At 40.2% G+C, this 14,552-nt stretch overlaps 2 protein-coding genes across 2 annotated transcripts; both read left to right on the forward strand.

The window, feature by feature from the left end:
• The first annotated feature begins 2,668 nt into the window (after window positions 1-2,668).
• si:dkey-92i15.4 (uncharacterized) lies at window positions 2,669-8,269 on the forward strand. The gene is made up of 6 exons (XM_053326979.1): window positions 2,669-5,154; window positions 5,248-5,443; window positions 6,342-6,440; window positions 6,535-6,784; window positions 6,879-6,995; window positions 7,624-8,269. The coding sequence occupies exons 1-6, from the start codon at window positions 2,669-2,671 to the stop codon at window positions 7,785-7,787; spliced, it is 3,312 nt and encodes a 1,103-aa protein (XP_053182954.1). The 3' UTR covers window positions 7,788-8,269.
• Window positions 8,270-10,019: 1,750 nt separating this feature from the next.
• On the forward strand, window positions 10,020-13,741 carry aqp10a (aquaporin 10a). Its single transcript, XM_053326981.1, has 6 exons — window positions 10,020-10,103; window positions 11,214-11,340; window positions 11,734-11,871; window positions 12,227-12,345; window positions 12,649-12,866; window positions 13,531-13,741. Exons 1-6 carry the CDS (start codon window positions 10,020-10,022, stop codon window positions 13,739-13,741), a joined length of 897 nt encoding a protein of 298 aa, XP_053182956.1.
• Window positions 13,742-14,552: the final 811 nt, after the last annotated feature.

Here is a 14,552-nt window from a genome sequence, read left to right on the forward strand (position 1 = left end):
ACTTCTCTGTGAGCTTAGCACTTTGTTCCTTGTACATCTGCAATTCAACAGCTGATTGTGCACCTTCCCACTGTGCAGATCCAGTTTTCCCACAAACAAGGCTTCTTCTTTAGTCTGAATATAAACTATCACAAATCTCAGATGTTTCTCTCCTTCAGTCGACATTACAATCCCACAGACTCACAGCACTGGAGGACAAGTGTGTCTGCTCTGGAGTTCTGTTTTGTTGTTCATATGTCATGTGAGAGGTGTACTTGTAACAATATTTATCCCTGCTGGTATTTCTGGGTCTCGATGAGCTCTTTGTGGTCTCTGGTCTCAATTAAATGTGCTCTGTTATTGTGTAGTTTGATACCTGCTCAGCCCAGATGATTGGACCCAGGTTTGCCTGAGGTGCGGTGATATTATAAGCTTGTGTTGGGAAATGTCATTCTTGTTCCGTTTCACATGATTATCTGAACTGTATCTCCTCTCCCCTGATCTATGAAATGCTGATGTCATGTTGTCGAGCAAGAGACAGTGTTTGAAGTGTGTATGTAACTGTAAGTGTGTGTGTGCATGCACATTGTTTGGTACCTCATTGGGACCTTTTCCGGTATAAACGCCTACGTTGCCAGGACCTGTATAGTCCTCATGGACACACAATGAGTCAAAATATAATTTCTGAGGTTAGGGGTAAGGTGTGAAATGGTTATTATGGTTAAGGTCAGGTTTAGGGTCTGGAATAAGTTGTCTACAATGAAATTAAAACCAATTAACTGGTGACGGCTTGTCCAGTCGGTAGATTTTTGGGTCACTGGTTAAGGTTAGGGTAAGGGTGTGTGTGTGTGTTCACACTCCCTATTGAGACATTTAGTGTAACATATTGAACTGTAGTCAGGAATGCTACTCTGTGAGAAGATGAAACACAGGGAGAAAACAACAATGGGAGGGGGAGGAGAGAGAGAGAGAGGGAGAGAGAGAGAGAGGAAAAACAGAGAGAGGATAAACCAGTGTAGCCAGTTTGCGTCACTGTACGCAGTCCATCATGCAAAGCTGATGGCAAGAGAAGAAGACAGAGAGAGAGAGAGGTTAGGAGCTGATGTCATTACAGAGTGCTGCCTTCATTATGAGCGCATGTCAACACAATGGCCTGGGACAAGCACAGAAGTCACTCATAAGAAAGGTAAGGTGCATTTGTGTGAGTGAATATGTGAGTAGATTAATCAGAAAATTTGTAATTGTATTAGTGAGTAAATGTATGTTGTTTTTGTCTTATCTCTAGGTACATTTTTGTTTTTCTTGTTGTCAGTTGCAGTCAATCGGAGTTTAAAGTAAATGGGGCTGCGTTGCCCAGGTTACCCAGATGGGAGGCTTTGTGACCTAGCAGAACAGGTGTTTCTGTAAACCGACACTCATACTTGCTTGCATTGGAAAGCACCACCTGGGACTTTCTCCCAAAGTTCCACATTGTAACCTAGACATCTTAAAACACCATTTACAACTTTTTCCTAGTTATTCGTCACATGCTTATCTAATTCACCTCTTTGTTTGTTAATGTCAATAGCAATGATTGGCTCCTATCTCCAAGATTATGAATGATCAAAGATGCTTTCACTGCAAAAAGCCTTATATCCCTGATGAGCCATTGTCCATATGTAGCCTAACTAGTATCCTAGTTTCACTAGGATGTATGTAAATTAACTGCTTACTTTGTCCTTATCTTGTCAGTCTTATCTGATCCTTTCACATGACTCCACTGTTACTAAGTTTCAATCAGTTGTTGTCTTCCTTCTGCTGTGTTAGCCCGATAAATGCAGCACAGAGACTGATTGTGGCACTATAATGCATTGTTTTTGCTGAGTGGATTGCTGTTGGGTGGGTTTTTCCAGTTTTTGCTTCAGGTTTAGCTGACGTTTACAGGTAGTCATGTTGCTTGTGTAAACAGTTGCTATGATATGTGTGTACAACATAGAGCTGAGTCTACTGTTGTGTCAATGGACTCATTGACTCAGTATGCAGGGAATGTTAGGAAGGCAGGGACGTGTTGCAAAATGACATAACTGACAGGAGTTTTGAGTGAGGGTAGTGTTTTTGGTTCTCTGGCGTTCATGCCCTATCTTTTGTTCTATCTCGCTTTTATCATGGCCATATCTTCTCCATTCACTGTCCACTTTCTTTTCCACAATGTGTTTTGTTTCCTGTCCTCAACCAGTGTATGATTTCTGCTTGACCATTTTGAGCAGCCAGAGCAACCACAATCTACATATCACAACATTCCAGCCAAATCCATTCTGAGGATGGAAATTTGTACATTTCTGTGCTTGGCAGGAAATGGGAGCTGTTTGCTGAAGTTGTGCTGGGGAACCGAAGACTCTCTGGGACAGAACAACAAAGAATCAAGAGGAGGGGTCCAGAGGATACACCACCCAACCACAAGTACCATCGCTGAAATGCCCAACTTTTTCAAGCAGGATTTGTGTTATTGCAAGAATTTAAACATGCAAGGACTATAGTCATTCAGCTGGTTTTTACACACTTAAAACTGCAACGTTCAGACAAATTGCTTCCACAGTGCACTCTTAAAGACAGTTGCTTGGAATATCTTAAATATCAAGTTCACTCTTCCACTCTCTTTTTGGGATTTGGCACTTGACAGGTGGTCATTAACTTTGTTTACTCTCAGACAATGGACTTGTCCTTGCTTCCTACTCCAGTGAGTGCGCACAACAGTCAGAGGGCAGGAGCACGCTTCACTGTACGACCAGCCAACTCTCCCTCTTACAGTTTTACTCGCAGGCTAGGTGTTAGAAAACCCAGGGATTTTTCAGTGGAGGAGAGGGAGAGCGCGGAGGAAGCTGGAGAAAGAGAGACATATAGGAAAAATATTTGCACAAATGGTGCAAACAAGAAGGATGACACAGTCATTGGATATCAAACCAGGACAGACACCAGTGACAAAGGTCAGTGTGAGTCCTTGGTGAAGGAAACATCAGGCTACAAACTGCCTACCATGCTGTACCAGAATGGCACTGCAGACAAAAACATCATAGACTTTGGCGTTGACAGAAGTCATAACCCTGCATCTGAAAGTCAGGGAAAGACAGAGTGGAGAGGGTATGACCTGGCAAGTAGAAGTAAGAGTTTAGATTGGAGGACAAGGCCAAGAAGCCCTGACGGACCACCTGACATGTCATGCAAACAAGGAGGGGACATCAGTAAACAGGGCAGGATAGTGAGTTATATGACCCAGACTTCGGACAGGGTCAGGAGGGATAATTCACTCCCTTCCAGGCTGAGGCCACAGTCTGGTCCTGGCTCTGGTTTCAAAGAGACAGCTTCATCTCTGCCCAAAGGAGGCCAGAGTATATCAGAGCGGATAGAGAAACTCTATGGGTCTGCTGGTTTTAGTCAAACAGAGGATTACAGCAAAATTAGGGACTTCTCAACCTCTGTGAGAGACTGGTGTGAAAGGGAGGGACAAGCCTCAATGTCCCATTGCAAAGGATCAACCCCAGATTTCCACATTTTATCACAGCAGAGGTCATATGAGAAGGCAGCAGGAGGCACTTTCCCAAGGCGTTTCTCCTCAGTCGAGAAAAGCAGCACAAGTCCAGCGGAAAACAGGACATCATTCACCTGTACGACTCAAAAAGAGACCGCAGGTTTTGACCATTCACTTTCTCCAAGGACAAGCAGGAACAAGGAGAGTACACAAGAAGGACAGCGGCAAGACCAGATCCACGGCAGGTATTCAGAGGAAGGCGGAGTTAACTGGAGTAGAGGGTTAGTGGAGACAGGCACAATGTCTCTGGATAGAGCCAGGAGCAGGTGCACTGTAGCATCTCAGATTAGATCGATGAGGGCTGCAGGAGGAATTACTGCTCCTCCACAGTCAAACACTTCCTCAGAAGAAACTTCTTTTGGAGGTCCATCTGAAATCAGAAAGAGAAGAGCAAGTGGAAGTAAGAATCTGGAAAGAGCAAACCATGGAGAGGTAAAGGGTGAGACACTGAGAGAAAGAACTAGGGTAGAGGGTGGAGTATTGAAGAGTAGTAATGCTGATGAAGATGATGAGGTGTTTGATTCAAACCCACAGAGAATCAGAATGAAAACAGTGGAAAGGAATACATTTCCAGAGAAGCCAGCAGCCAGTGTGAGAAATAAAATAAATCAATTTGAGGCTCTGACACAGAGATCCCAGGGCATAGCAGCAGACAGGGCCCTGATGACCAGACGGACCTTTTCTGTGCCTATGCAACCCAGCAGGGGCCAAGATGGAGTGAAGAAGAGTGCGTCAGCAAAAGCAATAGGTGGACTGAAGAACAAGTGGGTGGGATTAAGAGAGGGAGGGGAAAAAGCTGACGAGAAAGTGACAGGAATAGGAAAGAAGCTCGGGTCAGAGAGGTCTTTATCGGTAGATGAGGTTGGACTAAGATTAGGGAATAAAGAGAATGGAGGGAATCATTTGGCAGAGACGGAAGGAAAAAGTTCAGACAGTGGTAATAACTGGACTAATGATTTTGGTAAATATTCAGAACTCAAGCATACATTAGAAATCCCCTTAAATGAAGGAGCTCAGCAACGTTGCAGAAACCTTTATGTAGACGAATCTGATTTCTCCAAAGTCTCCAGCCCTGAGGAAATGCGTAATAAGGACATGACGGACAACAATGCAGCACCTGGGCTACTGTCTAACTCCAAAACGACACCCAGTGGGATTACTCCACCTGTTAGTGATGATGACAAGACTCCAACAAACAACCCAAACCACTCGCCCTTTCTTTCACCACAAAATGCCACTCCCAATTCAGAGACTGAAAATAAAAGTACTTCACTCCTCACACAAGCAACTAAAACTCACCCTGAAACAGACTCCACACCTCTCCTACGTCCCCCCACCACTTCCTCCCACAACAACCCCCATGATGTCATCTCTCCAGATGCCAGCACAGCCTATCCAAAAGGGAAGAAACAGGTATTTGACCTGGATGCTTGGCTAGCTGGCTTAAACTCAAAGATTAAGGTCTGGAATGATGACGAGGATGATTATGAAGATGATGATGAAAGTACGCAGAAGGATGAAGATTCAAACTATGATTCAGACTCCGGGGAGTCCTCGGTGACTGTCACCAGTAACATGAGCCAGTCAGATCGCAGGAGCTTCTGTGTCAGGTAGGAAATATTAAAATTATCTGGGTTGGTTTGACAGAGATGCTCCCAAGAGTTTTTTTTCACCCTCTGGTCTCTCCACTCTCCTCTCTGTAGTCTTTCAGACCTGTGTAACTTTGCTGGAGTTGACTATGAGTCAGAGAATGACAGCGATGAGGGGCAGTCAACATACCAGCGGACTGCCTCGCTGAGCTCAGACGTGTCTGCACTGTCTTGTGTGTCTATAATGCCCAGTGAGGAGCTCGACAGGCTGCTGGAGGACGTCAGAGGTCTGGGAGACAACACCCTGCAGGTACCAAAAGAGCTACAGCTGACTGTTTACATTCTTTGCTGTGGTATTAAACCAATTTTCTTATCATAACCATGAATTATGTCACTTTTACAATTCCATTTTATCTCTCTCTCTTTCTCTGGCTACAGTTCATCATTTTGGTGGCCCCTCTTGGCATTAACCTGCATTTAAATATTATTTAATAAGAATACATTACATCAGTGGTTTCCAACCCAAGGACTGGGCCCCTCCAAAGGTCACAAGATAAATCTGAGAGGTCAAGAGATGATTAATGGAAAAGAAGAAAAAATAAAGTTCTGCTACATAAATTGTATTTATTTTGGGGGACTTGTCTTTGATCTTAGCTTTTTTGTGAAACATTGGGCCTCAAGCAGTTATTAAAATGAAGCCATACAAGAAAAGTACAAGAGAAATGTTTCTTTGGTGACCCAAGTAGACACTGCTTCTTTGCGAAGGGTCACCAGCCAAAAAGGTTGGGAACCACTACATTACACATTCCTATTATTATATTGCCAGAGATATTGATACTAAGACCTAAATACTAAGACCTAAAAAAATGACATTAAGATCATCCAAGTGGCTAAGGTTTCTCTCGATCTTTAAATGTAGAGTCCAATGTTCATATTCATTGGAACCTTTGATCTGTGTCACCCCACTTTCTTTTACATAGATAAGATTGATTACTCAAAATTCTCAAACACTGAAAAGAGCAAACAAGAGAAATGTTACAGCCAAAGCATCCATTCTTCTGAACCTTTGTTTCATGTTTTTTTCTAATCTCTGTTACATCACTTCTTGCTCTCAGTTCTGTATTAAAATTTCAAAAATTAGTTTAGAAATCAGATTGAGATTGTAACTACAGTTTCTTCCCCATTCTGACTACCTTCCTTTTTTGCAGGACTATAATGACGTGCAGGTGGTGGTCCTCCATAAGGAGGTGGGAGTGGGACTGGGCTTCAGTGTGGCAGGAGGCGTGGACCAGAACAAGCCAGTCACTGTGAGAAAATACCCCTATTTTCTTTCCTCTGAGAGAAATACTTAAATATATTGTCTGTAGCTCCTCCATGTGTTCCTCAATGTCTTCTCCTTAGGTCCACAAGGTGTTTCACTCAGGTGTGGCAGCGCAGGAAGGCTCCATAAGCGAAGGGGACCAGGTCTTGTCGATCAATGGCACAGCGTTGTGTGATTTCGCTCATTGGGAGGCCCTGAGGGCCCTGAGACGAGCAAAAACTCGTGAGATGGGGGTGGTGGTCTTGAGGAAGGGAGGTGTAAGCAACATCTCAAAGGGGGAGGCACAGATAAATAATCAGGGTCTAACACAGACTCAGATCAGTGAGACAGGTGAGAAGTCACACTTTAACAGAACTCTGAAAAGACATTTGTCCTAAATCTGCCATAATATCAATGAGATACAATGTTTTTACACTGCTTTCAGTTCAGCGTGTGTGTGTACATCTGGTGAAGAACAGCAGGGATCTTGGCTTCAGCCTAGAGGGAGGTGTAGGTTCTCGTCTTGGGAACAGACCTCTCTCCATACAGAAGATCTTCCAGGGTGAGAACATGAGCTCAATATGTTAGTTCTTCATAGAGAAAGGTTGATATTTCACATCAAGAGGTGGACATAAAATATATGACATGGCTAAAAGTATATAGATAACCAAAGAACGCAAACACTCAAATATTGCATCCATATGTGATTGTTGAACATCTCATTCTAAAAACATGGGGAATAATCTACTCCTCTGGGAAGGATCTCCACAAACATTTTGGCCGATAAGGCCTGGATACCAGTTAGAGTTTCAGTTCATGCCAAAGGTGTTGGGAAGGGTTGAGGTTAGTGCTTTCTGCTGGCCATTCAAGTTCTTCCACACCAAAATGAGAAAACTATTTATTTATGAACCTGGCTTTGTGCAGCAGGACTTTAATGTTGAAACAGGAAACAGTCCTTCCCAGACTGTAAGAAAAACACTATAAAGTAATTTTGTGTGATTAGTTCCGTGAACTGAGACCAAAAGTACACCAAAGTCTTTGAACCTGTATGGGTCTAATGTATCTTGAATTAATTCTCTCAATCTTCTCAAGTCAAGACAAGTAAAATTTCACTTCTGAAGTAGTTTATTAAAGAAGCTTCAAATTTGCACCCAGTTATTAAATGTTACCTTTCATTTTTTCACTCTCAGGAGGTCCATTTGATAAGGTTTTTCCTGGCGATGAGGTGGTAGAGATTGATGGTATAAACGTGGTGGGGATGAGACGCCTGGAGGCCTGGACTCTGATCAGACAACTTCCTCCTGGGCCTGTAGATGTGGTATTATGCCGACCTATTACACATCTGGAAACATGAGCATTATTGAAGTGCTTTGTGCACAGTGAAGTTCAGGGAATGATGAAATGACAGAAAAGAAACTAAAAGCCATCCATGAGAGAGAGACTAACTTGCAATTAACTGTACTATTTGAGTATAATGGCATTCACACAATTAATTTGTAGTTATAGCCATTATAACAAAGCTCTAAAGGGAAAAAAACATAATCCTAGAGACCAGGTCAAAGCTGTGTATCACTTGTGAATTACAGATATTCAGCTCTCTTTATATATTTTAAGGACTGGATCTACCTCAAGAACTGAGATATTTCTGCACCAGCCAAAATAAAAATGCACTGATGGCTCATACATTTGTGAAGTCTTGCAGATATTGTAACAGATAGTTTTTTCACTTAAAAGCTTGTAATGTGGCACCTGTATATGAAACATGAAAAACATTGTCATGTTATAATATATTGTGAAAATATGCTAACTGCATTTAGAGTTTGTAATGCTTTTTAATAAATCCTAACTTAAACTGATGCTTTTTGTTCTTGTGTACTGTAGAAGGGGAAAGACTGATGTGATATTATCTTTTCAGCTCACAGACAAATGGAAAAAGAGCACAGCAGGGTATTGATATTTCCTTTTATACGTTACTGAACAGTGAAACTTCTCAAGAAGAGATGTGATAAGATAAGATGTCACTGTTCAACTTTTACAATCTCTTCACAACATGTCAAACTTTATTGCATTACCTATTTACTATTCTATTCTACGCAAATTCTCAAACTCATTTCAGATAAAATGGCAGTTGAAATGTTAAAAATAAGTATATGCAACAATGAGGATGCAAAACCGGCTTTGCGTGTCAAATAGTCTTGGTGTGATTTGTATCTTATCAGATGTCAACTCATTTTCCTGCCTCACTCATGTGCCTGCTGGATATTTATCAGCAATACCACGATTCTTTACTCCTACACAGCAATTATTTGGGGTTGCATAATTCACTGGGAGTCCAGAGTTCAGAGAGGAGAGATTGGTGGGGGGAGGGGGTATCCCAGGAATAATTGATTGTATATTATGACTTTTTATTCTTGTTTCATTAGAATTTAAAGAAATCAGTCACATTACCAACTCAGGCAGCTTTTTTAAGCATAAGTATTATTTGATTACTGGAATAAATATATTTAGACCAACAGTGGCAGTCTAGTTTGTTGGAGAATGGCGATGAATTAATGATATTGATCTAATACAGATATTTCTTGCAGACATCTGTGGAGAATTTTAGCATTTTCTCTGCCTTTACCAACACACACCACAATTAGCACTCCAAAACAATATTCCTATAGGTAGCGCTCTTGAGCAGCCCTAAATTTAGTTTTTAAAAGGGATCCATTGCTAAAACCTAATGTCAGTCAGGTTAAAGTTGACTCTATTCTATTAGCTCTGTTACATTTTTTTCCATTTTCTTAGTTTATACACAAACTTAAAGAAAATAGACAAATGATAAACAATGACATGAAAACTTGTCCCTTACAAACACACCAGCATCATCACATGGACTCTGTGTGGCACCTTGGACAGGTTGAGGACATACAATTAACACATTAACACACAATAATGTTATTATAAGCAGATATAAGTTAGTTAAGTTTTATAAAGAATTTGTCAACTGTGTCCCTTTATTGTGATTCTGTTAATACACTGGTTTTCTTATGGGTTCCTACATACAAAATACATTAATAAACACTTACATCTGCTTGCAACTACATTATAAGTGTTAGCAAATATAGAGTGCATGAAAATGAAGAAAAAACATCTGCTTTCTTGTGGTGTAATTGTATAATGCATATCCTGTAGCTGATTGCCCCCTGTCAAAGCTGTTGACATAATCTGAATGTTTATGGCCTTCGTCGAACAGTATTAGTATATTACGCTCTCTGCAACAGCCAATCCTACAGTGTGACAACCTGATAAAGAAGTATTAGTGTTTGACCAGCTGTGGAGACAGAGAAAGCAGAGGAGAGACATCCAGGTAGAGGGTGGATACAGTGCACAGGTCTCTCCAGATGCCCAGATGGAGGTTGTGACTAAAAACCTTATTTATTGTCACCTTCTTCACTAAAAGCACCACATTAGCTGCTATACTGACAGACAGACTGTTGGCAAAGCTGAGGCCAGCGGCTGGTCTATCTGACAGTAGAGACAGACAGACAGAGAGCTGAGTTCACATGATAAGAAGAGGGATTTTCATTTTTCAACTCCAACCATGATGAAGCGGCGTTTACTGAGAGTGAGGAATGCCCTGGTGCGAGAGTGTATGGCTGAGTTCTTGGGAACTTTTATCTTGCTGGTAAGTGACATGTGACTCTGAGAGTTAGCTTTTGATGCTAACAGGATCCACACAGGGTTCAGAGAGTATGGGGTTTAAGTGAGAAATAAGCTTTAAAAATATTATATTATAAAAGAGAAACAATATTAATATATAAACTAACTTAACATGACTTTTCTGGACCTCGCTTTAATTTACACAAACAAATTTTTCTTATTTGAAGTTTGCATTTTTTTAGGAATTTACTTCAATTTACTTTAAATTTTTTTCTAGGTTTTGGGAGATGTGAGTAATATATGTTGTATATTATGTCTTTAAATGTGAAATATCAATTTCAATTGAAGAAAAAAATATGCAAAGATTGTCTATATATATTGAATATGTTTTGTATTTTAATGATTTTTAAAAATATTTCTTGTATATTTGTATATTTTAAAGAATCAAAAAAATTGTGAGAAATGTGTGAACTAATGAGGAAATGTTTCCATTCCTATTTTAATTCAATTAGTTTATTGTGCTTTGCCAAAAGAAGAAAGTCTTTTGGCTGCCAGATACAAAGCAACATTGAACTTGACATAATCCATAAAATGAATTAGTTAACAACTAAAGTTAATTTACATGCAGATCCGTGTCCCATTTCATCACTTCACCTACTTTTTTCCAGCTATAACTTTGATATATTTGACCTTAACATTTAATCAAGTTTAATGTGACCTCCTGTAATAAATTGATAATACAAGTTAATTAGTGATTTATTGACTGTGTAGCCAGTAATATACAAGTGTGTGTTTACTTGCTACACGCGCTCATCTGTGAGTCATACTGTTTGTTTTATGGTCATTTAGATAAGAAGCGGCTAGTGTCATGACAAAGTCTAAGTTTATGAGCTTATGGAAATAATATTGAAAGAACAAGTGTCTGTGATAACCGATGAATTAGTTTGATACATAAATAGTTACTCAATCCTAAAGAGAGTGTTACAATATGTGCACTTGTACATTTGCTTATATGTGATTGAGTTGACCTTTGAGTTTTTGCCATGGAAGGATTTTCTTTTGTTCTTGTTTAGTTTATAGTATTTTCCAAGACTTAACGCTCTTTCTCTCTATCTCTATCTTATCTGCTGTGAAGCTCTTTGGCTGCTCTGCTGCAGCGCAGGTGAAGACCAGCAGAGAGACAAAAGGCCAGTTTCTGTCAGTCAACATGGCCTTCTCTGTGGGTGTGATGTCGGCCATGTACCTCACCAAAGGCATCACAGGTAAAAAAAAAAAAAAAAATGGACACTAATTTTTCCAATTGATGTGATGTTTTAACTTATCACACTCTCAGCCCGGCATGCCTGAGAAATGAACATAAAACCCAACTGTAGAATTCAATTTGCTGCCTTACACTCTGAGTTATGACTTTTACATTACTGCAGACATTCACTGATCTGAGCACTCTAGATTTATCACATTAATAACTAGGACTCTTTGGCTTTGTCCAGCTTTTTCATGGTCTTCAGTCTGACTGATATCCACCTAGTAGACAACTACTCGTGGCTGACACACTATATGGCTGAAAATAATCAGATATTTCATTACTTGCCAATGTTTCTCACTGTAATTCACTTCCTCTCTTCCTTTTCTCCATCTCCTGTTTTTTTCTATAGGTGCCCATCTGAACCCAGCGGTATCTCTGAGTTTCTGTGTGTTGGGGAAGGCGCAATGGGACAGGTTGCTGCCATACTGCCTCTCCCAGCTGCTGGGAGCATATGTGGCGTCAGGGCTTGTCTATCTAGTCTACTATGGTTTGTCTTTTTGGCACGTAAAAACGCTGATATCATTGACATACAGATGGGTGATAAATAAAATAAAAATAGAAGAAATGCAGATGCACAAAAGCACAAGAGGTTAAAAGGCTTCATTATGAAAATTGTATGTATTAGCTGAGATTTTGGGCTGACATGTTAGACAGCATTCTTCACCGCCATCAAAATATCAAATGAGGGGGTATCTGTTGGATGAATGGCTCACACTAGTTCAGACATTTTGCAGTTTAAGAAGGCTTACATTTGTCACTCATCTGCAGTGTACATACATCCATATTTGGATCCTGTTAGTTTTTATGTTTGCTTTATATCATGACCTCTGTTTCTGCCTCAGATGCTATTATGGACTTTAGTGGAGGAGTGTTGACTGTTTATGGCCCAAATGAGACAGCCTCAATATTTGCCACATATCCATCTGAGTACATGACTTTGGGCAGAAGTTTCCTTGACCAGGTGAGTTGAGAAGATAGGTCACCTATTTCACAGCAGACTTTTTTACTTTTCATGGTAGGAAAAGCACACAAATAATGTAAATGATGGCTCTGTTTTATTTGATTGTGCCAGTAAGTCATGACAGTGTGACAGTGAGCTAGCTTGCATATTACCAAGACCCTGAAGCAGAGGGTAAATTGAATTATTTACATCTGTGCAGTTCCTACTGTGACATGTCAAAAATGCTCATAAGAAAGGTTTTCATCAGCACTTGAACAGCTGTTTTATTGATCTCATCCTTGCTGTGTTTATACATTCTATTAGGTAGTGGGCACCGCCATGCTGATGTTGTGCATCCTGTGTTTGAATGAAAAGAGGAATACCCCTGCTCCCTCAGAGCTGATCCCTCCTATAGTGGCAGTGATCGTTCTGGGGATCTCCATGTCAATGTCAGCTAACTGTGGTGGTGCAATAAATCCTGCTCGGGATCTAGGGCCACGCCTTTTTACACTGACTGCAGGCTGGGGCACAGAGGTCTTCACGTAAGGATCTTATCTAAAGTGTACATGAACAGTGCTAAACATATACAACTTCCCTCACTGATAATTTAATGAAATATTTTAAGGCCATCCTGATCAAGCGGCACAATTAATTAAAACTCTTATAACTACAGTTGAAAAGCATTACAGTGCTTATTGGTCTTTGACCTTGTGTGCCTCATAGTATCATGTATGTCAAAGGTTATCAGATGTTAGAGACACTCATGTGTCAGCTTGTTACCGAACATCTGATGATGCAACATGTCTCTCTATATTATCTTATGATCCTGCAGTTTTTCTGTGGTTCACAACCATTACAAACTCTAAATTAACTCTAAAACAAGCTGGCAAGCACAAATAGTTGCCTACTTACACACAGAGCAACATTAGCATCCCATTGCAGTTGTTGGTCTCTTGGAAAATTTAAGTTAGCTCTGTTTTGGGATCCACAGACAGAAAAAAACAGAAAACATATCCCTAGCACTGTCGATTTTGTTGTCTGAGGGTTCAAAATGCACAAAACCTCTGATAGACATTTGATTAAATGTTAATTTTAAAAAAGATAATGCAGCTTTAAGGGAAAAGGAGGGTCTAAATGGCTTCAGAATATTGCACTTGGCTACAAATACTCTACTGTATCTCTGAATCTTTTTGCTCTGTTCTTCAGGTGTTACAACTATTGGTTCTGGGTTCCCTTGGTGGCCCCACCTATTGGAGGAGTTTTAGGTAGTTTAATGTATTTGTTTTTCATTGAGTGGCACCTTCCTGATCCAGACCCTCCAAAGGACCGGTGCAGTCTCTCTACCATCAGTGATATTATCAAGCAGCCCACCAACACACAGGAAAATGGGCAAGAGCTCAAGGCTGCATATTTTTAAGTGTTACTGTAATGAAATTGCTCTTTTGAATTGTTTTAAATATTGATTTATTCTTAGTAAATGATATTACTGAGTTGTCAAAATTAATTAATATATAGTTAAGCTGGTAAAGCTTTTTAACATACATCAGTCTGACTCTTTAATACAATGCTATTCAACTTTGGAACACTGTTATTACCTCAAATTTTGTGTAAAAGAAATCTTGACTCACGGTCCACCCCACACCCCCCCCCCCCCCCACACACACACCCCCCGCGCCCCATCGTATTACACAGTCTCCATCAGTTATACAGTGTAAATATGATTTATGCACTTTAACCTGGGATTTTCTGATGTGACTGTCTTATTTGTTTCTGTTGAATTGTTTGAACTTGCAATGTGGTATTTCCATTACAAAAATTTCAGTTTCATAAAAAAATCCAAGAAGCTCATGTCTTTCTTGATATTAATTTCTATATTTCTGTTAATATCCATTCTGAAATCCTTAGAGGAAATGTGTTATTCTGGTGGCAGGGATGGAAACTATTTTATTATTTCAATCTGCTAGTAAGCAAATGTGTTTATAAGTCTACTGCAGTGTTTATTGTATGTGAAGTAAAGAAGGTTAAAGCCTGGTTTGTCTCTCACGTTTGGAGGTCAGTATCATAATTGTGAGCGCTGTACCTTTCATCAGTGTTTTAGATTACTCTGGTCTCTTGAGTCCACTAGAAATACACTCAAGAGAAGATTGTGACATTGGTTGACTACAGAGTAATGATGTATTTGAACCTTAGAGGCATGTTCACAAAGGCCAAGACTGAAGAAAAGGATA

Source organism: Scomber japonicus, chromosome 10 (genome assembly GCF_027409825.1).
Source record: "Scomber japonicus isolate fScoJap1 chromosome 10, fScoJap1.pri, whole genome shotgun sequence".
Taxonomy (NCBI): domain Eukaryota; kingdom Metazoa; phylum Chordata; class Actinopteri; order Scombriformes; family Scombridae; genus Scomber; species Scomber japonicus.